General features: G+C 40.0%; 1 protein-coding gene across 1 annotated transcript in view; it reads right to left on the bottom strand.

Annotated features, from left to right (window-relative positions):
• Window positions 1–740: 740 nt before the first annotated feature.
• The window catches only part of LOC105554557 (phosphatidylinositide phosphatase SAC2-like), a 60,484-nt gene continuing 34,677 nt past the window's right edge, over window positions 741–26,547 (bottom strand). Inside the window, exons 3-14 of the mRNA XM_012001082.1 lie at window positions 18,344–18,472; window positions 17,953–18,120; window positions 17,776–17,832; window positions 14,909–15,107; window positions 14,191–14,370; window positions 13,240–13,307; window positions 7,325–7,449; window positions 7,113–7,190; window positions 6,092–6,212; window positions 4,520–4,713; window positions 2,372–2,489; window positions 741–820 (exon numbers count right to left, since the gene is read on the bottom strand). Of these exons, the coding sequence (XP_011856472.1) occupies window positions 4,645–4,713; window positions 6,092–6,212; window positions 7,113–7,190; window positions 7,325–7,449; window positions 13,240–13,307; window positions 14,191–14,370; window positions 14,909–15,107; window positions 17,776–17,832; window positions 17,953–18,120; window positions 18,344–18,472 (1,194 nt within the window). The 3' untranslated portion in view covers window positions 741–820; window positions 2,372–2,489; window positions 4,520–4,644. The remainder of the gene's footprint in view (window positions 821–2,371; window positions 2,490–4,519; window positions 4,714–6,091; window positions 6,213–7,112; window positions 7,191–7,324; window positions 7,450–13,239; window positions 13,308–14,190; window positions 14,371–14,908; window positions 15,108–17,775; window positions 17,833–17,952; window positions 18,121–18,343; window positions 18,473–26,547) is intronic.

Here is a 26,547-nt window from a genome sequence, read left to right on the forward strand (position 1 = left end):
CTAGAGTGCTTTATTCTTAAAGCTTGGGTTACAATTTCCTAAAATGTTTCTGATTTATAATATTAAAGATTATCATTTTAGATTTCAGCCTAAAGGCAAGCATTCAATCTAGTGGATAAATTTAGATCCCGCTATTCATTGATATTTTTAAGAACCACTTGAAACTGGATGGTTTTTGTTATTTTTTTAAAAAAAAAAGAATATTAGTTGGCCTATTTATTTTATGCAAGGCCAGGACCACTTTATAACCAATAAAAATACCCAGCCTCACTGCACCTCTTGTTGCACTCACTTATGTGCAGTAATACAATAAACCTAGATTCTAGGGCAGGGAGGGGGAAACCCACAGCCCGCTGCAGGCTGTAGTTCGGCAGTTTAAATTTTTTTTAATCAAATACTGCACCAAAATATTTTTCTTCATTACCAAGTTTTTAGAGCCTCCTTAATTTTGCATCCAAGGCAAGTGCCTCAGTCAGCTTGCCTTACTACCAGCCCATAGAGGAAACAGCCAAGCGCCATGCATCCATGCCCACAGCTTTAGGGACAATTGCCAGTGTTAATCATGACAACTTCCCAACATCCTTTAAGCAAGCTGGTCACCTGGACACCACTCCAACTTACCTGGGGTCACAGTCAATGAGGGCCCAGCCCCCATGGAACTTCTCATCATCAGGCAGTAGTAACTTCATGTAACTTTGTAAGAGCTGGCTAATTAGTTCCTGGTGGCTTCTCTGATTTTCCTTATGCAAAGCTTCATGTTCTTTCTCCTTGGTAAATATGGAATAAAGATCTTCTGTCACTGGAATGCCTTGCATCAAATCTAGGGTGGAATTGTTAATATCTATCATCATTTTAGTTTACTAATATATTTTTAAAAAACAAAAGAGTATAAGACCTAAAACTGTAAAGCTCTTGGAAGAAAACACGAGCATAAATCTTTGTGACGGATTAGGCATGATTTTTAAGGTATGATACTAAAATCATAAGCAACAAAAGAAAAAAACAAATTGGACATCATAAAAATTAAAAACTGTGTTTCAAAGGGCACCATCACAAAAGTGAAAAGATGACCCCTAGAACAGGAGAAAATATTTACAATTCATCTATCTGGTAAGGGACTTGTATCTAGAATAAAGAACCCCTACAAATCAATAATAAAAAGATAAGCCAGTTGTAAAATGAGCAAAGATCTGAACAGACAAGCTAACTTCCTCTTGGCAGGGCATGCGGCGCAGCCTTAATAAATCATTATAATCCCATTCCCTATCCTCCCTATCTCACTGTCTCATGGGACAATGACACTCAAGGAGGCTTCGGTGAAAAAAGATCTGCCAACCACTGGCCCTACACAGGAAAGAGACAAGCACAGATTGCTACTGGCTTCTATCGCTCAACCTTGAATATCTCTCAGCCAGCTTCAGGATCTGGATGCAGCTGATGCTATGGATGGCTGAACTGAGAGGAGACAGAACTGGGGTCCTCAATGATATAACTGAGTAGCTAGGTCAACCAATGGAAGCAAGATACCTTCTTTTTTCCTTGAATATCAACTGCTAAAATCCAATTCTGTAGTCACAGCGTGCACCCTCCATGTCTGGCAAATGAATCAAACTTCTTTACATCACACTTCTCAAATTCCTAAGTGGCCTATGTCTAGGCCCTACTAGACTGATGTGTGCACTAAATAATCAGGTGAAGAAATAAGATTTCAAAAAGACCCTCAGGGACCACAGGTCAGCTATATTACATTTGGTTCTAATCCAGAACACTCTGCATTTACTTTAATCCTATACAGTAACATCTTCATGAAAATTAAATTTAAAAAATGTCAATGCATAAATTCTACTGGGCAATCTATCCTTCCATTTCCTCTTCCAAAAAAAAATGAGTTGGTTAGGGTAATCTCTAAATCTGGTACCCTAATATTCTGTTAAACCATGCTTATGGAAAAGGCTGGTATATTTGTCCACAGCAAGAACATACAACAAATAGCATACAGGAAAAATAATCTGGTTACATTGCTCAGTCTTGAGTAATGAGAAAACAAATGGAATAAGAAGTTTTAAATTGTTGAGATTTTAGGGTACCTTATTCCACACTCCAGGAGCTTCAAACCCTGCTTTCTATTACCTGGGTAACAAACTGACGAATATGCATGGAAAATAGATGGTTTCTTTTGTTGCTCCAGCCAAAAATATTTGTCAAATTCTAATCTTGTAAAAATTTGAATTTGATGTATTGGGTAAGATGCTCAATACAGAAACACAAGTATATTACAAAACATGAATTATGTTAATGAAGCTGGTTTCTGTAAAGTATTAGTCACAGAAGACATAAATTTTGAGGAAAGAAAAGCTTTTCTGCTTCTTACCTATAACAGCTTGCCTATAAGCATCCTTAAATCGGTTGAGGTAATATCTGTTTGCTGAGTTCACTCCATCTTTCATAACTCCTGCTAACTTCCTTTCTCCTGTCCTTGTAAAGTCACCCTGTCAAACAAAAACTCATTTTGACACCTTATTTAAACACAAGAATGCCCCCAAAATAAATTGTGAGCTTTCAGTTCAAGTATGGAATTCTACAGGCTTTTGTAATTTCCAAGGTCTGACTTTTATAATTTTCAAATAGTATAGTTAAATTAAAATATCTACTAGTATTCTACCCTGATCTAAGCTCGTCAAATAATTACACATGCTATTTGTGGCATCAAGTCTTCACAGTTAGATGGTGCCTTAGGGTAAAGCCATTCTTAGCAATTTGTAGAATTTCTAGAATTTACAGGTCAAAACCAATTATATGACAAACACCAAAACAATAAAAACTATTTACATCTCAAGCTGGTGCAATATTCAAAAACCAAGTTTCTGATGTGGGAAAATGTGGATAGCTCCCTAGAGTTTATCACAATGGGCTTTCAGCCTGGGTGTGTAGGTGAGGAGCTCTACACAGGGAGGAAAAGCAGGGGTTTCCATACCTTGCTGCACATCACCAGCACCTGCAGAACCCAGTGACAACTTAAACTGTTTTGTTTCCCTTGCACTTTTCACAACAAAGATGTCAGAGCAAGTCCCTAGACAAGTGGTGACTTAAACTTAAGGCAAGGCAGGTGTAGTTTCTTTTTCCCTATCCCAACCCCTCCATTTCTCTCCAAGGCAATCTCAGAAATCTCAATCCTAAAACTGACAATTTAGGAAGAACATGCTGCCAATTAGGCCAGTCACAGGGAATATTAGTAGAGCAACAAGTCTCCATTACAGAAAAAAGGTATGAATACTCATCTCGAAGAAGTTTAAAATCAAGGGGAAAAAAAGAGAAGTATTTCACTTTAAGCACTAACTTATACCAGGCCTTTTTTTTTTTTTGAGACAGAGTCTTGCTCTGTCACCCAGGCTGGAGTGCAATGGTGCAATCTCGGCTCACTGCAACCTCCGCCTCCCGGGTTCAAGTGATTCTCACTCCTCAGCCATCTGAGTTGCTGAGATTACAGGCTCACGCCACCATGCCCAGCTAATTTTTATATTTTTGTAGAGATGGGGTTTCACCTTGTTGGCCAGGCTGGTCTTGAACTCCTGACCTCAGGTGATCCACCTGCCTCGGCCTCCTAAAGTGCTGGGATTACAGGGGTGAGCCACTGTACCTGGCCTATACCAAGACTTCTAAAGTTTACCTTCTGTAATTAATAAAAAGCTTTTGATATTTATCACTCAACGCAAAAAAAGGACTGATGCCTGTTAAGTCCTTGATGGTACAATCTGTATAAGAAGTACCTTGAGATGAACTCGAACCTTGAAGAATGATTAACATAAACCTAATTTAAACAAATTCTAACACTTCCGACTGCCACAGAGGACAACGCCCTCAGATGGAGGAATTTATTTACTAGAGAATGTATTTTATATTTAACTTAATATTCTGTGAGGACTAGCTCTATAGGATCTTCAAAAGACTTTTAACAATAACTAAAACATTTCTTCTGCATTTACGTGTGTCAGAGAATATTCTAAGCCCTTACACGCACTGACTCATATGATCCCATAGCAGTCTTTTGAAATACGTCTGGTATAATTCCTGTGTGACAAATCAGAGTGGTTAAGTGACTTGCCCAAGGTCACAGCTAGTTAAGAGGCAGGGTTGGGATTCAAACTCAAAGACGAAGTATGACACTGGTGGCCAAAACCTGCCAGCAGACATGCTCTGTTCTGTCAGTTTTGAAAACTAACCATTTCATATAAAATTCTGGATTTCCAGAATCCCTTGAAAAACTGGAGGGTCTGGCAACACAGGCCCCTCCAGAGAGAGCACACACTCCTCCTCAGGTCCACACAGCCCCCTCTCCCTCTGATTTAATGCGTGGCCTGCTTGAGTCACATTACCTGGCCCTGCCTTAGCCAAACATTTCAGAAAAAAGTCAACTATACACACCCCCACCCCGGAGCCCACATACCTTTCTGTGGTTTTAAACCACAGTCTAACCTGTGTCCTACATAAGGACCCACAGATGCTTGCTGCAAGTATTTACCTTCAGAGCAGCCGTCCCAGCATACTGTCTGCTAATGGAGTCACCATTATTGGCCCACATTATCTGGTAGATGCGATTACATTTCACAGGTAATGGCTGTTCCGGGGGCATCACACCTAATTTTTTCAGCTAAAATGAACACATTGGTGGATTAACTGTATATGGGCCAGGAAACCATAGCAAAAAAATGTGTACTGCAGGAAAAGGAAACATATTCACATACAATTCAGGACCCTTAGATACAAGAAACGGTCTTTTCGGACTCGTTAATGAAGCGGGGCTTGAAGGATGGCTTTATACATTGCTACAAGGTGAATACATATAATGAAATATTTATACCGTTTTGGTACAATTTTTAATGTGCAGAATCATACTATTATATTTTGTCTTTGTTTTAAATTTGCCTATGAAGTGAAACTGAATATCAAAAAAGCACACAGAAACAATACTAATAGTGGCAGAATAGTTAAGTGCCTGCTAAGTATTAACTCTGTGCCAAGGATAGGGTTGTAAGAGTTTTTTTACACTGTTTTTTCACATTCACTAGTCCTAACAACACTATGTAATCACTACTGTTATCACCTACATTTTACAAATGATGAGACTGAGGTTTGGAGAGGTTAAGTTCTTTGTACGGAGTCAAAACCTTGTATGTGGCAGAGTCAGGGCTTAAACTCAAACCTGGCTTAAACACTACGTAAGATAAACAGATTCATGTCCTCAAAGTACAGTCACAAGGTTATTTTATGTATTTTATTTTATTAATTTTTATTTTAAAGATAGAGTCTTACTCTCTCCCCCAAGCTGGAGTGCAGTGGCATGATCTGGGCTCACTACAACCTCCGCCTCCTGGATTCAAGTGATTTTCATGCCTCAGCCTCCCGAGTAGCTGGGACTACAGATGCCTGCCACCATGCCCGGCTAGGAGGGAGGGGGTTTTAGTAGATGGGGGGTTTTGCCATTTTGGCCAGGCTAGTCTCAAACTCCTGATCTCAGGTGATCCACCTGCCTCAGCCTCCCAAAGTGCTCGGATTATAGGCATGGGCCACTGCGCCCAGCCTACATACCACATTTCTGCTTGGCCTGCTGGATCTGCCAATAAGAGGCACTCAAGGAAGCCCATGACGCAGGAGGAGGAAAAAGACACAGGTTCCTTCACCTGTGTTCCTCCCGTCAGCAGCTCCCTCCCCAATAGCCTGGGCAACAGAGCAAGACTCCATCTCAAAAAGAAAAAAGAAAAAGAAATGCAATATCAAGACTCCCAGCCCCAAACACAGAAGGGTGGGCTTGGAGGTAAGAGAGAAAAGGTAAATGACCACACAGTGCCACCCAACGGACTTTAAAATGTTGGTCGTCACATTTTTGAAACGAGTGATTAAGAAAATCTCAAATAATATTTAACTTATTTCCAGTGCAGGTTGTGCTTTCCAGGTTTTAATGCAACAAGGGTGTTTGTATGCTGTAAGCATTCTATAGAATATTTGACATTTGAAAAATATTTAGCTATTTACTTACTCATGGAAAAAAAGCATTTCAAAATAAGTATTTGCAATCCAACAGACTCCAAATTACCTGCTGTTCCATGACCACTCTCGCGATGGCAGCTTGGACCACGTTGGTGCGATCCAGGCAGTCCATACAATTAACACGAAAAATCCCTTCCTGCTTACATATTACCCCAGCTTCATCAACCCTTTTTAAAAATAATACAGAATTATTTTACAATATAAAATAATAGGGTTTTCAAAAGACACAAGTCTTTAAAGTATAACAAGAAAACAGCAGCATTGGCTGTAATTTGCTTGGTATATCTTTATATGCTATGCATTATTGAGTCATTTATAGACATCATTGTTAATTTACACAATAACATCGCAAGGAAGATATCATCCTCATCTTAAGGGAAAAAAAAAATTGGGGTGCAAAGTGACTTGCCCCAAGTCCTACAACTACTAGGCAGAGCTGACATCATCCCAAGTTATGTTTTCCTACATGTAAAAAACCAGAAGGCACTTTAAAACACCGTTGTTCCTTTAAAGTAGAAATGCATCTAAACTCTCCGAAACAGACGAAGTTATTTTACCACCCAGTGAGGAGTCATGCAGCATGGCTTGCTCATCTCATTTCTCTGGCCATCCGTGTAGTCTTAACATCTAATCGAATGTTCTGTTCTGTACTTTAAGCCAATTTAAACTTCCTGTATTCAGAACCATTTTCCGTCTCCGATAATTTTGAAATGCCTGAAAACTGAGACCAAGTACCTCTAAGCCTTCCTTCCTGTGTTAGGAACAGTAAGAGGAGAAAGAGAAAATGTGGACCATGGGGCATGAGAAGGAATAAATTCATCTCCTTAAAGAACAGTCAGAGTGTTTCACTTCATTTGGCCTGACCATTTCACACCTTCTCCCTGTTCAAAGCTAACACCGCCTGCCTAAGGGTCAACAACATTCTCTTGAAAAGAATAGGAACTGGGAAGCAAAACCAACAACAAAAAAATGCCGTCTCTGCATACTGTTATCAGTTTGATGCCCAGTGGCACTATGATTTCACAGATCCCAGAGTTTGTAAAAAGGAATTCTTGTAAAATACCTACCAACACCACTTCATATCAAGAATAATGTCATAAATGGCATCTGTTAGGGTCTGAACATTCTCAAACTTCATTCCTCGGCTAAAATCCATGCCAAAAGAAAGAAAAAATCTTTAATTTAATCATAGATTTTTTTTAAAACTTAAGATATGCTATTTAATGCAGTTTGGAAAACACTGCAACTGATCAACACTATTCTCAGAAAGCCATCTTACCAGTGCTCATGGAAGTCAAAGGAAACATAAGTGAGGTGTGAGTTATTGAAAAGCAACACTTGCTTCAGGTAAGCATCGCCAATAATCTTCTCTCTTCCTGCCTGGTCTACCAAGTTAATAATAACCTATAAGAGCAAAGAAACAGAAAAAATTAAGTTTAATTAGATGTTAGAATCATAATGTGGTTTTTAACAATTTGGAATTATGTGTTAGAAATACTTTATAGCCATGCTTAGAAATTAATTCACTCTAATATCAATTTTTTTCCTATAAAATTTCATTTGTTACCTACATTTAAGTTTATGAGAATTGACATCAATGACAGTAATAGCTTTTCTATACATTTGCAATAACCAATTAGAATGAAATAATGAAAACAAGGTCCTTTGTAATAGCAAATATTTTAGATATCTAGATTTAAAAAGAAATATAGAAAGCCTAAATACTGAACATGATAAAATGCTGCTGAAGTACATAAAGCATATGATAGAAAACCTGAACAAACAGAAACATATACCATGTTGCTAGGCAGCAAGGTTCAATACTGTAAAGATTTCAAGTCTCCACCAATTAATCTATACACTGAACCATCCCAATCAAAATTCCATCAGGATCTGTTAATGAACTTGACAACTCAAAAGTTCATCTGGAAGAGTAAATACGTGGAAAAAATTTGGAAACTAATAATAAAAAAGGGACTTGCCCCATTGGAGAGCAAAACATACTCTAAATCTGTAGCAATTAAAACTGTCATACTAATGTAGAAATAGATAAGTGACTCAACAGAACAGGAGTGGTGGCCCAAAGGCAGACCTAGGTAAACACTGAAGAATCTAAGATATGCTCACGATACCACTGTGGGGCAAATATGGACTAGTCTGTAAATGATACTGGGATGTCTATGTGTGGGGTAAGGAGAAACTTACATTAGCTCCCTACCTCATTAATTATACACAAATAAATTCTAGATGCATTAATAATCTAAATAGTATTTCTAGTTATAACAGAGCTAGAAGATAACTTGGAATAATGTTTCCATAAACGTAGGTTGGGGCATGACTTTCTAAGCATAACATTAAACAATTTTAAGCCTGTGTACCAAATGACAGTATAAGCAAAGGTAAGAAAGCAAAGTGCTACCTAGGAGAATACACCTGCAACATAAAAACCAATAATGCATAAAGAGTCCTAAATACAATAAGGAAAAAAATGGGTAAAGGATACAGAGGAAATCCACATGAGAAAATATACAAATAGCTAATAAACATGAAACTACAATTTCTGAACCTATACTCAATGAAGAGATGATAACTTTAATACTCAAAGAAGTGCAATTTAAAACAGAAAATGAATTTTCATCTATATCTAGGCAAATGTGAATACTAAACACAGACTGCACTGGTCAATATGTGAGGAAATGGGCACTAGCTCCTACTGCTGCTTTAAAACAAAAAACAAAACAAAACAAAAAACTGGTATGCTCTTTTCAGAAGCAAAAGAGTGGTGAGCATCAAGTTTAAATATACATACTGTCTGATCCAGCAATTTCAACATAAATTCATTCTATAAAACGTACAAGTTCCCAAAATATATAAAATGCTTTCTGTTCCTAGTTCATGGAGTTTTTAAAAAAAGAGACATTTTCTGGAGAATTTTTATAATATTAACAGCAAAATAACCAGTATATCCTAAAGGTCCACCAATAGAGAAATGGCTAAACAGCAGCCATGAGATCTTAAATGAAAACAGCGGTACAATCGTATATATGGCATAGTTTTGTTTTGACTTGAGTTTTTAATTGTGTATATGCGTGTGTCAAGGTGGTTTTTTTGCTGCGTATGACAAATTTGAGTCAACTGACTCATACCTCAGAACAAGTCTGGAAGTAGGACGGTTCCAACATGGCTTAACAGTGATTCCCAATACCATTAAGGACACAGGTTCTTTCCATCCCTTTACTCTGCCATTCTTCCCATCTTTTTTATTCTGCCAGCATACTGGCTGATCCTGAGGCTGGTTCCTTCACAGTCTTGAGAGAGCTGTAGCAGTTCCACATGAAACCCAGACACAGCAACCACAGGGGGACTATTGGTTGCTGTATCTCTTATTAGAGCAGGAAACCTGTTCCCAGAAGCCTCCCAGGGGACTTACAGGTGCACGCCTGAACCAATCACTGGTGAGAGCAATGGGACCACCATGACTGAGTCAGACCGACCGTGGGCCCATCGCCCTGGAAAGCAATTACTCAGGAAAAGGTGGAAAAATGAACACTGTTGGGGTACTGTTAGAAATAAGGAAGTGTCTGTTCAATACACACACCTAGAAAATTGATGTGAAAGTCAACAGGGAGCAGGGATGTGTGTGGGAAACGGTTATTTCCTCTGCTTACACACCTTAATATTGTGTTGTTTTATAATTGCACGTTACATTTAAAATGTGGTTTATTCGTTATTGTATTTTTATTTTTTAATTTTACTTATTTACTTATTTATTTTGGAGACAGAGTCTCACTCCATCACCCAGGCTGGAGTGCAGTGGCACAATCATGGCTCACTGCAGCCTTCACCTCCTGGGCTCAAGTGATCCTCCCACTTTGGCTTTCTGTGTAGCTGGGACTACAGCCATGCGCCACCAGGCCTGGCTAATTTCTAATTTTTTGTAGAGACAGCCTCTATTATTTATAGCTACTTATAATTACACATATTACTAATTCATGAATTTATTCACATTGAAAGAAATTCAAATGTAAAATAAGGTCAAATCCTTCCTGACCACAACCCAATGCCATGGCCCTCCCTGGAGGTAACCTCTGTTACCAGTTGGGTGTGTCCCCATTCAGCCCACATAAATGCATTTCTGTACAAATATGCATGTCATATGTGTGTGGTTAGAATAGATGGAAGAGACCGCCTGTATGTAAATGACCTAATTTTGTTTTGTGGGATTTTTTAAATGGCTAACATACCATATGCTGTTAAAGTTTTCTCTTCTTACTCCACAAGGTGATTTTAAGATCTTCCCATGTTAGTACACGTGGATTTACCTCATTCTTTTCCACCATTTATATTCAATACTTTAGATGCGCCATGCTTGATTTTCCCACCCACTGTCCTCCTGATGAACAATTAGGTTGTTTCTACACTGCAATGAGTGTCCGTGTTCATGCCTCCTTGACTGAATATGTTTCTCTCAGACAGATTTAACAATTTTTTCTATTACAGTTCCAGTTGCTCCACGCCCTTGTCAAAATTTGGTATTCCCTCCACCTTCTTTTTTTTTGGAGACAGAGTCTTGCTCTGTCACCCAGGCTGGAAGCACAGTAGTATGACCTTGGCTCACTGCAACCTCTGCCTCCTGGGCTCAAGTGATTCTCCCACTTCAGCCTCCTGAGTAGCTGGGACTACAGGTGCATCCCACTGTGCCCAGCTAATTTTTGTATTTTTGGTAGAGAAAGGATTTCTCCATGTTACCTAGGCTTCCTGACTTTATGTTAGCCATTCTGTTGTGTTGAGTAGTGGCTTTAATTTGCATTTTCCTGACAGTTAATGAAGTGGAGCCCTTTTGCATACATCTGTTGACTTTCTGGATATCCTCTTTTGTCCAGCTCTCTTTTGGGTTGTACATCCTTTTGAATAAATGTATAGGTTTTTTTTTTTGAGACGGAGTCTCACTCTGTCGCCCAAGCTGGAGTGCGATGGCACAATCTCGGCTCACTGCAACCTCTGCCTTCTAGGTTCAGGCAATTCTCCTGCCTCAGTCTCCCGAGTAGCTGGGATTACAGGCACCAGCCACCATGTCCGGTTAATTTTTTGTATTCTATTTTATTTTATTTTTTTTTATTTTAAGTAGAGATAGGGTTTCACTATGCTGGCCAGGGTGGTCTCAAACTCCTGACCTCATGATCCATCCATCTCGGCCTCCCAAAGTGCTGGGATTACAGGCATGAGCCACCGCACCTGGCCAGCATTTTTAAATATACTCTACATGTAAGACCTTTGTCACACATACACTGAAAAATCTTAAATATCTTCTACCACTTTGTGAACTGCCTTTCCATTCTCTTGTGTTTTTTTTTTTGAGCCTCAGACGGAGCCTCACTCTGTCGCCCAGGCTGAAGTGCAGTGTCGTGATCTCGGCTCACTACAAGCTCCGCCTCCCGGGTTCAAGCCATTCTCCTGCCTCAGCCTCCCGAGTAGCTGGGACTACAGGCGCCCACCACCACGCCCGGCTAATTTTTTGTTAGAGACGGGGTTTCACTGTGTTAGCCAGGATGACTTGATCTCCTGACCTCATGAGCCACCTGCCTCGGCCTCCCAAAGTGCTGGGATAACAGGCAAGAGCCACCACACCCGGCCTCTCTTATGCCTTAACAAACAAAAGTTTTTTATTTTAATAAAGTCAAATTTGTCATTTATTTTTCACTATGGTGTTTTCTAAAGCCATATATAATTTTAATACAATTTGAATAATATTTACAATAGTATTTTAATATTTATAATTTAGTAAAGTTTTAATAAAAACAAATTTAAAGTCTATTTGTCAATTTTTTCATTAGAGTGTTTTTTTAAAAATAAAAACTATCTCCTAGATGGGCATTACCTCTTATTAAATAACGAATAAAATATGTGATACATAATAATACATTGGAAACATGGGAAGACAATAGTTAGTGCTTTTTAAAGTCCTATTTAAGATACCAGGTCAAAAAGATGTTCTATTTTTTCTTCTAAAAGCTTTATTGCTTAACCTTTCACATTTAGGTTCATAATCCATCTCAACTGATTTTTGTATAGGGTATATAAGATAGATATCAAAAATTAAAATTACTGGGTTAAGCAATGTAAGTATGTTTAATTTAATTGATAATACCTTCAAAATGGCTGTACCAATTTATGCTCCTTCAACCAATGTGTGACAGTTATTTCAAAACCTAAATACTCGCCCCTTTAACTCTTATCATCAAACCTCATAATTTTTTCAACCTGAGGGTTTGCTATGTCCCTGCTAAGACTTTGTGATTGCCCAAAATTTATATATTAATTTAGAAGAACTGAAATCTATTTAATATTGAGACTTCCCTTCCAGGAACATGGTATTTTCTCTCCACTTAAGTCAGGTTTTCTGTTGTGTTCTTCAGTAGTTTTTTTTCTTTTTTTCCTCCATATACATGCTATCTTTTTGTATGTTATTTTAGGTTGTTTCTTCCTATTTCATTTTTGTTGCTGAAAAAAAATGCATTTACCTGTTCATTACACATTACACGGCATTACTCATTCACACTGGTCATTGCTAATGGATAACAGCATTACTATTATATATTCGTCTTGTATCAAAATCGTTGAACTTGTATCTCACCTACCAGTTTTCAGTTGATTTTGGTTTATACACTTGCATTCCTATATGGGAGTGCATATGAAGGTGAGCAGAGAAAAAAAGATACTGAAAAATACATAACAAGTTATCTCTAGGATGTGGAACTGTAGGTGGTACTGAGACATGACTTTCATTCCTTGGTCTAGATGCTTCTTAGATTGTTATAATTAATTGATAGTCTAATCTCTTCACGCTATCCAAACACAGTCTAAAGTAGTGGACTCAGCTGGGCACAGTGGCATGTGCCTGTAGTCCCAGCTACTAGGAAGGCTGAGGAGAGAAGATTGCTTGAGCCCAGGAGTTTGAGTACAGCCTGGGCAATATAGTAAGACAGAATCTCTTAAAAAAAAAAAAAAAAAAAGGTAGCTGACTCAATGATTATTCTTAAAGAATATTAAGAAAACTCTTAGCTTAAATGTGTTTAACATCATGACAAATGCTTTAATTTTGAATAGTACAATGTTATTTTTATGAAATTTAAAGAAAAAGATAGTTATTTCTAAAGATGAAGGAACATTTTACTACTGTAGATCAAAGCCCACCTGTTTTTTGTAAATGTTCAGTTGTTCTTCGAAATGGGCACAGAAATAGGCAACAGTTTCCTTTTCACCTACAAAGAAGTGATACAAAATCTTTTTTTCCTTCCCATGTTTAAGACATATTAGTGTCTACTCCATCTTTATTCTTACTTTTAAATAATTTATTGACAGCCCAAATGAACTAAGATTGTCTAAAACCATCATTTAAAAATGAAATGCTAAGTCAAAGATCTGATTTTTTTCCAATTACACTACACTAAAATATATCTGAAAGTGCAAACTATGACATTATGAGATTACTTATATATCCAGCCTACTTCTCAGAAACGCTTTCACGTAGTTTAAAAACGCCTCTAAAACAATATTTTAAAAACCAAAACTGTACTGAATTCTCATGAATACCAACTAAGGAGAGAGAAATATACTTTAACAATTTTTAAAAAATCAGCCTCATTCAATAATTAGATTTAAATGACTTAGCTATTCCAATACTAAAAACAAGACACTGGAAGAGACAAAATACTCAAGATTTAAATTTAAAAAATTAAAAAAAAAAACTTTCAGAGAAAAATATTGGAGTAAAGGCATCTTATTGATTTTTGGTAGATTCCATCTTAAGCCATCTCCTGCTTCTACAAATATTGGCTAGATTTGCTCCTTTCCAAAGTTAAACATTCCATACAGTACTCTTCAAAGCAACAGCAATTTAAAGTCTCTGAAGTAAGCTGTTTTGCTCTACTGTTAGAGAAATTTTGTACTGTTAAATAAGTGACTTAGTCAACTATTTTTATTCCTATGATTATTACACCACTTTCTATTACATTTTTCAAATACAAGTTATTGTTTTGAATGAAGTATCTGGCAAAGCAAATCCAAACCCAACAGGTACCTAATTTCTTAAAAACTATTCTCTCTGAAATCATCATTTGCAAACAATATAATTGACCTGCTTACTTTTGTCCAGCCGCGGTCTTGGATTATATCGATACCCAACCTGGCTCCAAAAGACAGGCACAGAGCCTCGTGTTTGAACAAACGACAGGGTATGATTATGAACATGAATTAACTGCTCAGTCTCCACATAATTTGCAACATTTCCATTTTTATCCACTCCTCTTCGTTTATAGCGCATTCCTGAAAGAAAATTAAAACAGAAAACAGCAACATTTTAAAAAATTTATTTAGTCTGACTAGATTATGCTTCCTAATCAAATGTATGCCTTCTAGGATAGTCTTGGGGATTCAGTGTGCAACTGCCAAGAACAGTATCGACTTACCCCAAATCTTAACTGTATGCATCATTGTTTTTAACAAGTTGAAGCTCAGTTCTTCTGAACTGAAAGAAAGGTTTTCCCAAAGGCGCTAGCACACAGGAAGGATTTATCACGGTGATACAGGCTGTCAGTGGAGTGCCAGTATTCTGAAGCACATCTCAAGTGACTTTCTCTCTTCTCTCTATATATGTACCTCCTTTTCCTTTTCATTTTGCTAACTCTTATTCACCCCTCTTCAAAAATTTGTCTCCAGTTATATCACAGTATTTAGAGTCCCCAAGCACTTTGAAGCCAACTGTGTTTCCAAATCCATTATTGTCATTAGCATTTCAACACATCTGCAGCTTTTCCATTCTCGCCTGGATTTGATTTGCATGCTATTAGAGCCCTCCACTCACCTGCTCTGTGCCTACTTCGGCGTGAAATGAGAGCCACTAGAAATCGTGGGTGAATATCATCTACACAGGTGGACTCCTGAGGGGGGGTCTCCGGGCTGCTTTTCTCATCATCAGATGATTCGGTATAATTAACCACAAGTTCTTCAATCTGTACAAAACCTTGGATCATGGGGATAATCCAAAAGTTCACATCTGGGGTCTGAAAACAAAATGAACATCATATTGTTTCTATTCTGTACAGCACTGCTACTTTCTTAAACCCAAACAGTAGTTGGCACATATTTCTCAGTTTATTAGAAGCAGAAACCTTCCATTATTCAACCATATTTTCTGCTTATTGAAGAACACCACGGAAGGGACAGAGGAGGTCGTTCCTTTTCTTTATGGTGAACGCAGCCTAAGAGCCAGGCTGCCTGGGTACAAATCCAAGCCCACCATTTATTAACTCACTGAGGGGAGTCACCCTCACCATCGCTGTCCTTCTCTGTGAAATAGTAACAACTACTTCATGAAAATGTGAAGATTAAATGGATAATACACATAAAGTGTTCAGCACAGTGCCTGCCATACAGGAAGTATTTAACAAATGTTTATGAGTCTCAACTCCCAATTGTATTAAGGCTTTAATAAAATACAACCAACTCTGATCACTTTATTATGAAACACATAGGTCTACTTTATTCTCTGGCTTAGAAAAAAAAAAATTTCACTTCCTCAAGCTAAAATCTAAGTCACAAATGAAACAAACAAACAAAAAAAAAACCCCATTTCATAAATGTCTTATTTTAAAATGTCATCCAACATAATTAGGACAGTATTGATTAAAGATTTCTTCTTCTGGTCGGTCGCAGTGGATCAACATTGTAATCCCAGCACTTTAGGAGGCTGAGGCGGGTGATTCACTTGAGGTCAGGAGTTTGAGACCAGCCTGGGCAACATGGTGAAACCCCGTCTCTATTAAAAATACAAAAAATTAGCCAGGCATGGTGGCGCAAGCTATAATCCCAGCTACTTGGGAGGCTGAGGCAGGAAAATCGCTTGAACCTGGGAGGTGGAAGTTGCAGGGAGGTGGAGGTTGCAGTGAGCTGAGATCATGCCACTGCACTACAGCCTGGGTGACAGAGTGAGACTCTGTCAAAAAAACAAATAAATAAAATAGAGATTTCTTCTTCTGTCCCTTTCAGTTAGACTAAGAAGACAGATTTCTCAACTTATTGTCTGCAGAGACAGTAAAGGATAAAAATGCTCCAGAAAGTTGTTCTTCGTCCTACTTTCTCTCTTATCTCCCTAAGTGTACCCAGGCTTAATCTCAGCATCCACTTCAAATCCACCTCTTCTTCCATCACCAAACACTCCAGATCCTATCTCACGGTTTTGTTTTGTTTTATGGGGCCTGCAGATAGGATGTTAGGAAAGTGGTAAAAATTGAAAATGGGGAGGTAAAGGATCTGTCTGCATTCTTATCACCATTCCCATCATTTATATTTCTGTTCTAGCAATAAATGCAAAACTCTTGACAGGCATAGAGAAATTTATGCTGCCAAATGTCACCTTTGAATATGACAACTTCAAGTCATCAGTTTTAAATGGTAATGTAAAAGCATTCTGACAAAAACTCGGCAAAAACAATTAGAGCTCGATCTTGTCAGCACACAGGACAAATGCTCATTATAGATGCCCCTACTTTTCTAATCTACCACTGGGTTTTGGTGGTCACAGTTTGATCAGCATTGCAAACAGAGGTAAAAATAATCTCAGGCCTCATTCTCCATAGAGGCAATTGATGGATATCTAGCGAAAACACCATAGAGTATGGGAAAATCACTGATACTAACCACCAGAAAGGGGGATAAACCAAAAGGAAAAGGTCTGAAATTTCTGAAAGGTTAAAAGATAATATATGACTTTATTCACCTATTTGCCTGCTTTGTTTAGTGTTGAAAAGACAAGTGGCACATAACAGGCCTTCCATAAATATTTGTTGATGGAATGAATTGTCTTCAGACAGTCAATTTTCCAACATACATGACCAAGAAAAGGAAGAAAGTAATCATCAAACCAGAGGAACTCCATGCAATAATCTCATCATATTCTGTATCTTCCCTCAATCAAATACCGGTAGTACAGCAATGGCCTTAGAGATTTGTCTATTCCAGTTCCCAGATGGGAAAACAGAGGTGTGGCGAAAGTAAAAATAATTGGTACCATTACAGGAAAACTGGGCTTCAACTTTCCCAATGGGTAGAAAGAAAATACCTCTTTTGGCCGGGTGTGGTGGCTCACATCTGTAATCCCAGCTCTTTGGGAGGCCAAGGTGGGCGGATCACGAGGTCAGGAGATCGAGACCATCCTTGCTAATACAGTGAAACCTGGTCTCTACTAAAAATACAAAAAATTAGCTGGGTGTGGTGGCAGGCGCCTGTAGTCCCAGCTACTCAGGAGGCTGAGGCAGGAGAACGGCGTGAACCTGGGAGGTGGAGCTTGCAGTGAGCTGAGATCGTGCCACTGCATTCCAGTCTGGGCGACAGAGCGAGACTCCGTTTCAAAAAAAAAAAAGAAAAGAAAAAAGAAAATACCTCTTTTGCAGGACCTCTATGAACATGAGTTCCACAGCCTTAACTTACCACTATCCTATGGGAATCTGCTAAAAAGACAGGCCTGTGAGGAGGCAGTGGAATTGTAAACTGCCTTAAAATAATGCCTTGGTTTTCCTACCTAAATGATTCCCATTCCATAGGGGAAAACATAGTGATCTTTAAAAATGTATCTTAATTAAAAAACATTTGCTTAACAATTATATCCAGACATTTTAGAAACAAATACACCAATTTCAGTAGGGTTAGGATATTTTAGAAACAACTACTCACACCAATCTCAGTAAGATCTTGTATCATGTATTTATTCCAAAAAAATCGGTCATCAACCTAGAAAAGGTGCAGAAACAACAGTTCAGAAACACATTATTTCAGTTTTCCTACAAAAGCCAAAACAGGCCCTCACTTGTTCCCAAGGGCAAACCCTGCTCTATGAGCTGTGAGTGGTACCTTCTGCCAGAGGGGCCGACCATCCCTCTCCCCAGTGCTCTGCCTCTGCACCGAATTGGTCAGGTCATACGTCAAGCTATAATAAAAGGATTCCGAGTCCATGAACATCTTCAGCAACTCTTCAAGCAATCTCCTCTCCAACTTCTCCTTCTCTTTACTTTCCTTAACCTACAAGAAATTAATGTACTATTACTACAGAAATTAAATGTAAAGTAATCTGAGGATAACACATAAATTCCTAAGAGAGAAGTGAAAATAATCCCAAGGACATAAGGAGACAGTGCTTCAATACAACAAATGGTTTGAAAATAAATTTTCTGAGTACAGAATTATCTCTCCATTTAAAACTAATCAAAGATGAATTCAAAGCCCGTATCAATTAAACTCTTACTTTCTTTTTATTAGGAGCAGACACATTGGATTTAATATGCGTAAAGGTCTTCAGTAGAAACTTTGAGTCATCAGGAGATGGTATAATCTTCTCTGGTTTGTTAATACCAAAATGATGCTTCTTACAGAGCTAAATAGGAAGAGAAAGATGATTTGTTATTATTAATATCTGTTAAGTGTTCGAGTGCAAAATTAAATGCTACTGCTCAGGCATTCTGATTAACAGTAAACCTCAAGACTTAGAAAAATTATCAAGTAGATAATTGATGGCACACACAGCTGTGAGTCCCATGATGAGAAAGCTACAGCAGAGGATAAAACACAAAGAATACAGGGCAGGGTAGACTTAGGAATTAGAGGTGGAAAGTTCAGGTTAGGCTCATAATCAGTTCTCCTGTAACGTAACTGAAGAATGAAATGTTCTGGCTGAGGTTATTAACGCTTTGGAAATTAGTATCTAAGAATTTAAAAATTGCAAAATGCACATTTGCTATGCTTCAGGGTTATGATTTTACAGGTATCTGTGCTAAATACCAATGCTAATTGAGTGTTTTGGTTGAGAAGATGGCTTAAGAGCCTGCTCTAGTGGGAGCCCTAAAAGCTGGCCATTTCAACCACTCCCTCTCCTCCTATGCTCACACGCACTAATGAAATCAGCTTAATAACATACGCTTTGGGTCCGGAGATTAGTTAAACTTGAAGAAGCAGTAATTAGGGGCTGCAGGAGAAGTGCCGCACAACTGACAAGGGTAAGGAAGGGCATGGGAGCGTGAATACAGCTGTGTAAAGATAACAGTAGGCACAGAAGGTTCTAAAGAAGGCTACCTGGTTAAAGTTGAGGGTTTTACATATAATTTCATGTAGCTCAGCAAACAAAGCAAATATTCTGAAATGTACACACAAATTCTGTTAACAATATGCAGACCAATTCCATTTTTTCAACAAACTAGTTTCACTGCTACACTAAGTAGGAGATTCCTAACAAGAACTAATACTTACTAAATGCTTATTATCATCAGTGTGTTACAAAATAGCTATTAACGTAAAATGAGAAGAAAAGCGAATTTAAACTTTGATTATTTAAGAAAAGGGGGAGAGACAGCGTCCCTGTTCTATTACATTTGGAAGTAGAAACTAATAACTGGACCAAATTTTCATGTGCAATGGAATCTCCAGATGATTTCAAGCCTTTTCAAAATTATGGCTATCAAAAACTGTCCACATGGGTTTCACACTATGATTACAGCTTTAAGCTGCTCCTGCCCTGCCATTAAAGACAAGAGAACTAAAGATGAGGCAGAAAAGCTTTATATTCCTTCAGCCAGAACAGCTCACTTTATTTCCCTTCAAATAAAACTAGCAAGAACTCCAGGTGACAGGGAAGGAGAGAAGACAGAACCAAGTGTGTGGATACAGCACCCCTCTTTCTGTGATAGTTTCTGTCAGCACACAGGCCCATTCTCCTCTGCCCCTCTGCTCTGCACACCCCCGCTCGACTCCTCTTCCTCAACCACTGCTGTCCTCTTACTCACTCTGCACTCCTCACTGCCTCCAGCTCCACTCCTCCCATTCTCTCCCCAACCCACGCCTCCACCCCATTTTCACCCCTACCACTCTCCCAAGCTGCTGTCTCCAGCATGATCAATGACCTCCACTTTGCTAAATCAAAGGCTCTTGGTTCTTAACCTCTCAGTAGCATCTGAGTCACTCCCTCAGCCTACAATACACGGCTTCACCTCGCTCCCACTGGTCACTCCTCCTCTACCGCTTTGACTGGTTCCTTTCCAGCCTCCTGCTTGATGTCTAGGTGCCCCAAGCTTCAGTCCCTGATCCCCTTCTCGTCTGCATTCACTCCCTCAGTGATTTTATCCAGACTCATGGATTCCAATACCGTCCATATGCCAACCCAACTTCCCAAATGTTTATTTCCAGCCCAGCTCTCTCCCAAAACTCCAGCCTCACATATCCCAACATTTCCACTGGGATGTCTACCAGACATCTCAAACTAATCACGTCCAAAACCAGACCCTCCCCTCCCCTCCACCAGCTTCACCTCCTAGTGCTCTCTGCCCCCTGCTCACCCTACTCCACCCACATTGGCTTCCTTGCTATTCCTCAACACAGCTGTCCTCTCTGCCCGGACACCCCCTCGCCAGATATCTTACCTCCATCTTCACTCCTGGGCACTCCCTCCACCACACTTACTGTGCTCAACTTTCATTTCCATCAGCGTTTATTACTTTCCAACATACTATAGTTATTGTGCTGATGTTTATCATCTGTCTCCACCTTCTATAATGTAAGCTCCTTCAAGGCAGGATCTTTGTCTTGTTGACTCCTACCTCCAGTGCCTTAGCAGTGGCTGCCATCGGAGCTTTCACAGCCATCACTCCCCTTCTCCCATGAACATGTGGCACACACCCCACCCTCCTTGATACAGTATCACTGGGGCAGCAGAGCAGCAGTTTTAAACAGATGCTCCCCTTTGGTCTCCTGCTACTGCTCTGCTTGTGGCACCAGGCCACTGTTGGCTAGCAATTTTTAGATAAAATGTTAGTGATTAGGCCTATGAATAACGCTTAAAAACCTGAAAACATGCTTACTTGCTCAAGACCGAGCTACAGATTGTTACAATTTTAGTATTCAAAACGGGATACACAGACACAGTCATCCTTTTTTTTTTTTTTGAGACAGAATTTCGCTCTTGTTGCCCAGGCTGGAGTGCAATGGTGCGGTTTCGGCTCACCATAACCTCCACTTCCTGGGTTTAAACAATTCTCCTGCCTCAGCCTCCCGAGTAGCTGGGCTTACAGGCATGCACCACCACGCCCGGCTAATATTGTATTTTTAGTAGAGACGAGGTTTCTCCATGTTGGTCAGGCTGGTCTCAAACTCCCGACCTCATGTGATCTGCCCGCCTCAGCCTCCCAAAGTGCTGGGATTATAGGCATGAGCCACCACGCCTGGCCAACATAATCATTCTTAAGAGCACTCAAGCCAGCAAAATCCTCCCCCTGGGAATCTATCGAAGGTCTGGCTATTTCAAGTAAATGTGCAACAGCACACCTAGTCTGCACCCAGGTTTTCCTCACTCAGGAAGACGGAGTCCATTTTTCTCTTCAAGGTTAGTTTCTGGGATTAGGACCTGGGCTCATCATTCACCCCCTTCCTTTGTCCCAACCTCTAATAGCCCCTTTCCTAGCACCTTGGGACATGTTTACACATGTGAGAATCTTCTTTTAAATCCATTCCTCAAACCTGGAATCCACTCTGAGAGCCAGCAGGGTACAGTGTCCCAGCCACTGGAACTGCAACGACTATAATCTGATTGGGGCAGGTCAAGGAGTAAAGGCTCCAATGACACTGCTTAGGCCTCCTAACTCTGTCTCTTGGAATGTGGCGCTCATGAACACTCCCTGCTGTCTCTTCCTCTGGTCCCCATGACAACAATCTCCCCGGGTCCTTCCCCACCTCTGGCTGTTTCTTCTCAGTCTCCTTTGCAGGTGTATCTTTCTTCTCTAAAACTGATGGTATTCCCAGTGTTCTACCCTTAACTCTTTTCTCAGTCTTCATGCTCCATCTAGAAAATGTCACCCTCTTTCCTCATTTTAACTACTACTACGTTTGCTAACTCCACTCCTTCGCCCTAATCTCAAGACTGATACATGTGACGTCTCCCCTACCCTGAGACACACTAGACTCTCAAACTCAGCATCTCTAGAACTGAGCAACATCTGCTCCCCAAATATTGTTCCTTCTCTGGTATGTCCTATTTCAGGTAATGACGGCACCACCCACGGGATCATTTAAGCAAGAAACCTTGGAATCATCTTCCGTCATTCTCATTCTCTAAGTCTCTCCTATCAACCCCAACCACTGCATGCCCATTGTTACAGTGCTGATTCAGATCCCTATCTTTTGTCCAGACCAGTATTGCTTCATGGAAGTGCTACTGGCATGGCACACAGGAGATGCTCTATGCAGGATTGATTATCCAACTCAGTGCAGACACTCTAACAGCTCCCCTCATGATCTAGGGAGTTCTACCTGAGCACCAGGCCTCAAGTGCTAAGCATGGCCCCAGGCTCCCATCTCCCATGAAGCCCTGTTAGTCCTCTTTACTGTGTAGGGGCCAAATTCCCACCTGCTACTGTCTGCTTCTAGATGCAGACCCAGAAACGCTATGGCTTCAGTCTGATCTACTTTAAAAATTGCTTATTCTCTAAGCTTGGCATTTCCTTCCTTCCTGCTTGTCTTCCTCCCTCCCTCCTTCCTTCCTCCCCTCCCCTTCCCCCTTCCCTTTCCTTCCTTCCTTCCTTCTTCCTTTCCTTCCTCCCTTCTTTCCTTCTTTGAGACAGAGTCTCGCTCTGTTGCCCAGGCTAGAGTGCGATGGCACAATCTCAGCTTGCTGCAACCTCTGCCTCCCAGATCCAAGCGGTTCTCCCACCTCAGCCTCTGGAGTAGCTGGAACTACAGGCATGTGCCACCATGCCTGGCTAAGTTTTGTATTTTTAATAGAGATAGGGTTTCACCATGTTGGCCAGGCTGCTCTTGAACTGCTGACCTCAAGTGATCTGCTCGCCTCAGCCTCCCAAAGCGTTGGGATTACAAGCATGAGTCACCACATCTGGTCTTTTCTATTTTTATTTCTTTTATCTACCCTCATCCTGGCCTTGAAACAGAGTTAATATAAACCCATCATCCCTTAACTTCCTTATGTACAATTCCAAAATCCAAAAAACTCTAAAACCTGAAAGTGTATTTTTTAAGTTAAAAACTCGTTTAATGACAAAGCATGCCCTGAACTGATATGAAGATACTGATAATCATCACTTACCTCCCTTAGTATGAATAGTCATACAATTCTTTAAAAAACATTAACGTGTTTTATTGTAGGGTAATGCTTCAGAACCACTTTAGACTGTAGAAAATACATGGAATAACCATTTGAAAACCCCAAAAAACTTGAATTCTAAAACAAATATGGCCCCAGGAAGTTCAATAAGGATTGTGGATCTGTATAACAAAGTTCAAACTCATGGAAACACCTTTACTGGAAGGCTTTCTCTGTCTCTTAAAAGTGATTTTTTTCTAAATAAATATTTTAAATTGCTGGCCAGGTGCTGGGGCTCACACCTATAATCCCAGCACTTTGGGAGGTTAAGGCAGGCAGATCGCTTAAGCCCAGGTATTCAAAACCAGCATGGGGAATACAGTGAGACCCTAGCTCTTCAAAAAATAGAAAAAAAAAAAAAAATTAGCCAGGGGTGGTGGCGCATGCCTGTAGTCCCAGCCACTTGGAGGGCTGAAGGCAGGAGGATCGTGCCACTGCATTCCAGCCTGTGTGACAGAGCGAGACCTTGTCTCAAACAAACAAATGAGATTACTATAAATGTAAACATTTCCAATGAGTATGTTAGCATCTTCTACACAGTTACCTTTAGAAAATAAAGTACAGAGCACTACCTTTCTGAAATGGTTAAATTCAGTCCTGACAAAAAACAGGGATAGAGAAAATTACTTAGGATTCCTTCCCAGTCCTAAGGTATTTTGTTTACACAGAGCCCCAGGGATTACAGCATAGCACTGGCAACAGGGTCACCTTCCCTTTTCCAGAGGCCCAGCCAGTTTTGTGTGGCACGTGGTTAGGTCCTTATCACAACTCTGAAACATGAGATTTCAAAAAGAAAACACCACAGCTACAACTCCCAGCTACTTCTCCACAAGCTCCACGGCACTTCCCTAGTTTTTAAATTGTGCTTGCAACTTACATCTTATGACCAAGATTAAGGGTTGATGTTGCTACTGCCATTTAAGGGACATAAATAATTTTATGTGAAAAGCTGGTATCTACATCCATCTGAAGCTAAAATTTTAAACAGATGTCTGATGGAAACTAAACAGGGAAAATGATGCAGTTATCTACTAAGGCAATGAGATACGCAAATAAGATACGCAGACATGGAACAAAACCTATATAACTTTAAAGGGTATAAAGAAAAAACATCTATGTCCTCATTGTTTAAACCATTACAGATTATTCGTACCCTTATACAGATTTTTAAATATTCTTTTTTAGAGACAGGGTCTCACTCCACCATCCAGGCTGGAGTGCTGTGGTGCAATCACAGCTCACTGCAGCCTCAAACTCCAGAGCTCAAGTAATCCTCCTGCCTCAGCCTCCTGACTACCTGTGACTATAGATATACACCACTACACCCAGCTAATTTTTTTTTTTTTTTTTTTTTTTGAGACGAAGTTTCACTCTTGTTGCCCAAGCCGCAGTGCAATGGCATGATCTCTGCTCACCACAACCTCCGCCCCCCAGGTTCAAACGATTCTCCTGCCTCAGCCTCCCGAGTAGCTGGGATTATAGGCATGTGCCACTATGCCCGGTTAATTTTGTATTTTTAATAGAGATGGGGTTTCTCCATGTTGATCAGGCTGGTCTTGACCTCAGGTGATCTGACCGCCTCAGCCTCCCAAAGTGCTGGGATTACAGGCGTGAGCCACCACACCCGGCCAACACCCAGCTAACTTTTAAATTTTTTATAGAGACAGGGTCTTGCTATGTTGCCCAGGCTGGTCTCAAACTCCTGGCCTGAAGCAATCCTCCCACCTCGGCCACCCAAAGTGCCGAGATTACAGGCATGAGCCACTGCACTTGACCCCTACCTCTCTCTCTCTCTCTCTTTTTGGAGACAGTGTCTCATTCCATTGCCCAGGTTGGAGTGCAGGGGCACAATCACAGTTCACTGCAGCCTCAAAGTCCCAGGCTAAGGTGATCTCCCAGGTAGCTGGGACTACAGGGATGTACCACCACATATGGCTGTTTTTGTACAGGCAGAGTCTCACCATGTTGCCCAGGCTGGTCTCAATCCTCCTGCCTCGGCCTCCCAAAGTGCTAGGATTATAGGCATAAGCCACTGTGCCTGGCCTCTTTACATCGTTTTTGTAAAATAGCACACTGTTTTGAAAATCAGGCACAGTGGCTCACGTCTATAATCCCAGCACTTTGGGAAGCCAAGGCGGGTGGATCACCAGGTCAGGAGATCAAGACCATCTAACCAGGCTGACACAGTGAAACCTCATCTCTGCTAAAAATACAAAAAATTAGTCGGGTGTGGTGGCACATAACTGTAGTCCCAGCTACTTGAGAGGCTGAAGCAGGAGAATCATTTCAACCAAGGGAGGCGGAGGTTGCAGTGAGCCGAGATCATGTCACTGTACTTCAGCCTGGGGGACAGAGCGAGGCTCTGTTTAAAAAAAAAAAAAAAAATCAGTCTGGCAGTTCCACAAAAGGTTAGAGTTACCATATGACCCAGCAATTCCATTCCTAGGTACACACCCAAGAGAGATAAAAACAAATATATCACCAAGAACTTGTATGCAAAATGGTTTATAACAGCATTATTCATAATAGCTAAAAGGTGGAAACAACTCAAATGTCCATCAACTGATGAACAGAGAAATAAAACGTGACATACCCATACAAGGGATTATCTGGCAATAAAGAAAAATAAAGTACTGCTACACACTACAACTGGCACGAAACTTAAAAGCTATGCTAGGTGAAAGAAGTCCACCACAAAAGGCCACGTGGTGTATTATTCTGTTTATATGAGATGTCCAGAATAGACAAATATTTATAGAGACAGAAAGGAGATTAGTGGTTGCATGGTGCTGAGGAGCTGGAGTTGGGAAGGAAATGAGGAGTGGCTGCTAACGAAGACGGGGTTTTTTCGGGGGATGATGAAAGGTTCTAAAATTGATTGTGGTGATAACCACACGACTCTGAATACACTAAAAACCACTGACTTATACACTTTAAAAGGGTAAACTGTATGGTATTTGAATTATTTTTTTTAATTGGCAAACAAATAAGGCATATATTTGAGATAAAAAGACAACAGAGGCAGAAAACTAGAAATTCTATTAATACCCATCTCTGAAATAAGATTGCTTCTGCTCCAATTACAGAACACAGACTTAGGCTTTAGCAAATCTGGAAACAGTGACCACATTAAAAGATGCTGCTGGAATAAATGCAGCTTATTCAAACTGATACACAGACATCCAAATCAGAAAGTCATACTAAGGAGGAATACGTAGTTTTGTTTAACAAAGTCTTCCTATGTTCTTAAAAAAATAATAAGACTAGAAGAAAATATGTAAAAATGCAAAACAGAAAAACTATTCTGAAAC

Source organism: Mandrillus leucophaeus, unplaced genomic scaffold (assembly GCF_000951045.1).
Source record: "Mandrillus leucophaeus isolate KB7577 unplaced genomic scaffold, Mleu.le_1.0 Scaffold65, whole genome shotgun sequence".
Lineage (NCBI taxonomy): Eukaryota > Metazoa > Chordata > Mammalia > Primates > Cercopithecidae > Mandrillus > Mandrillus leucophaeus.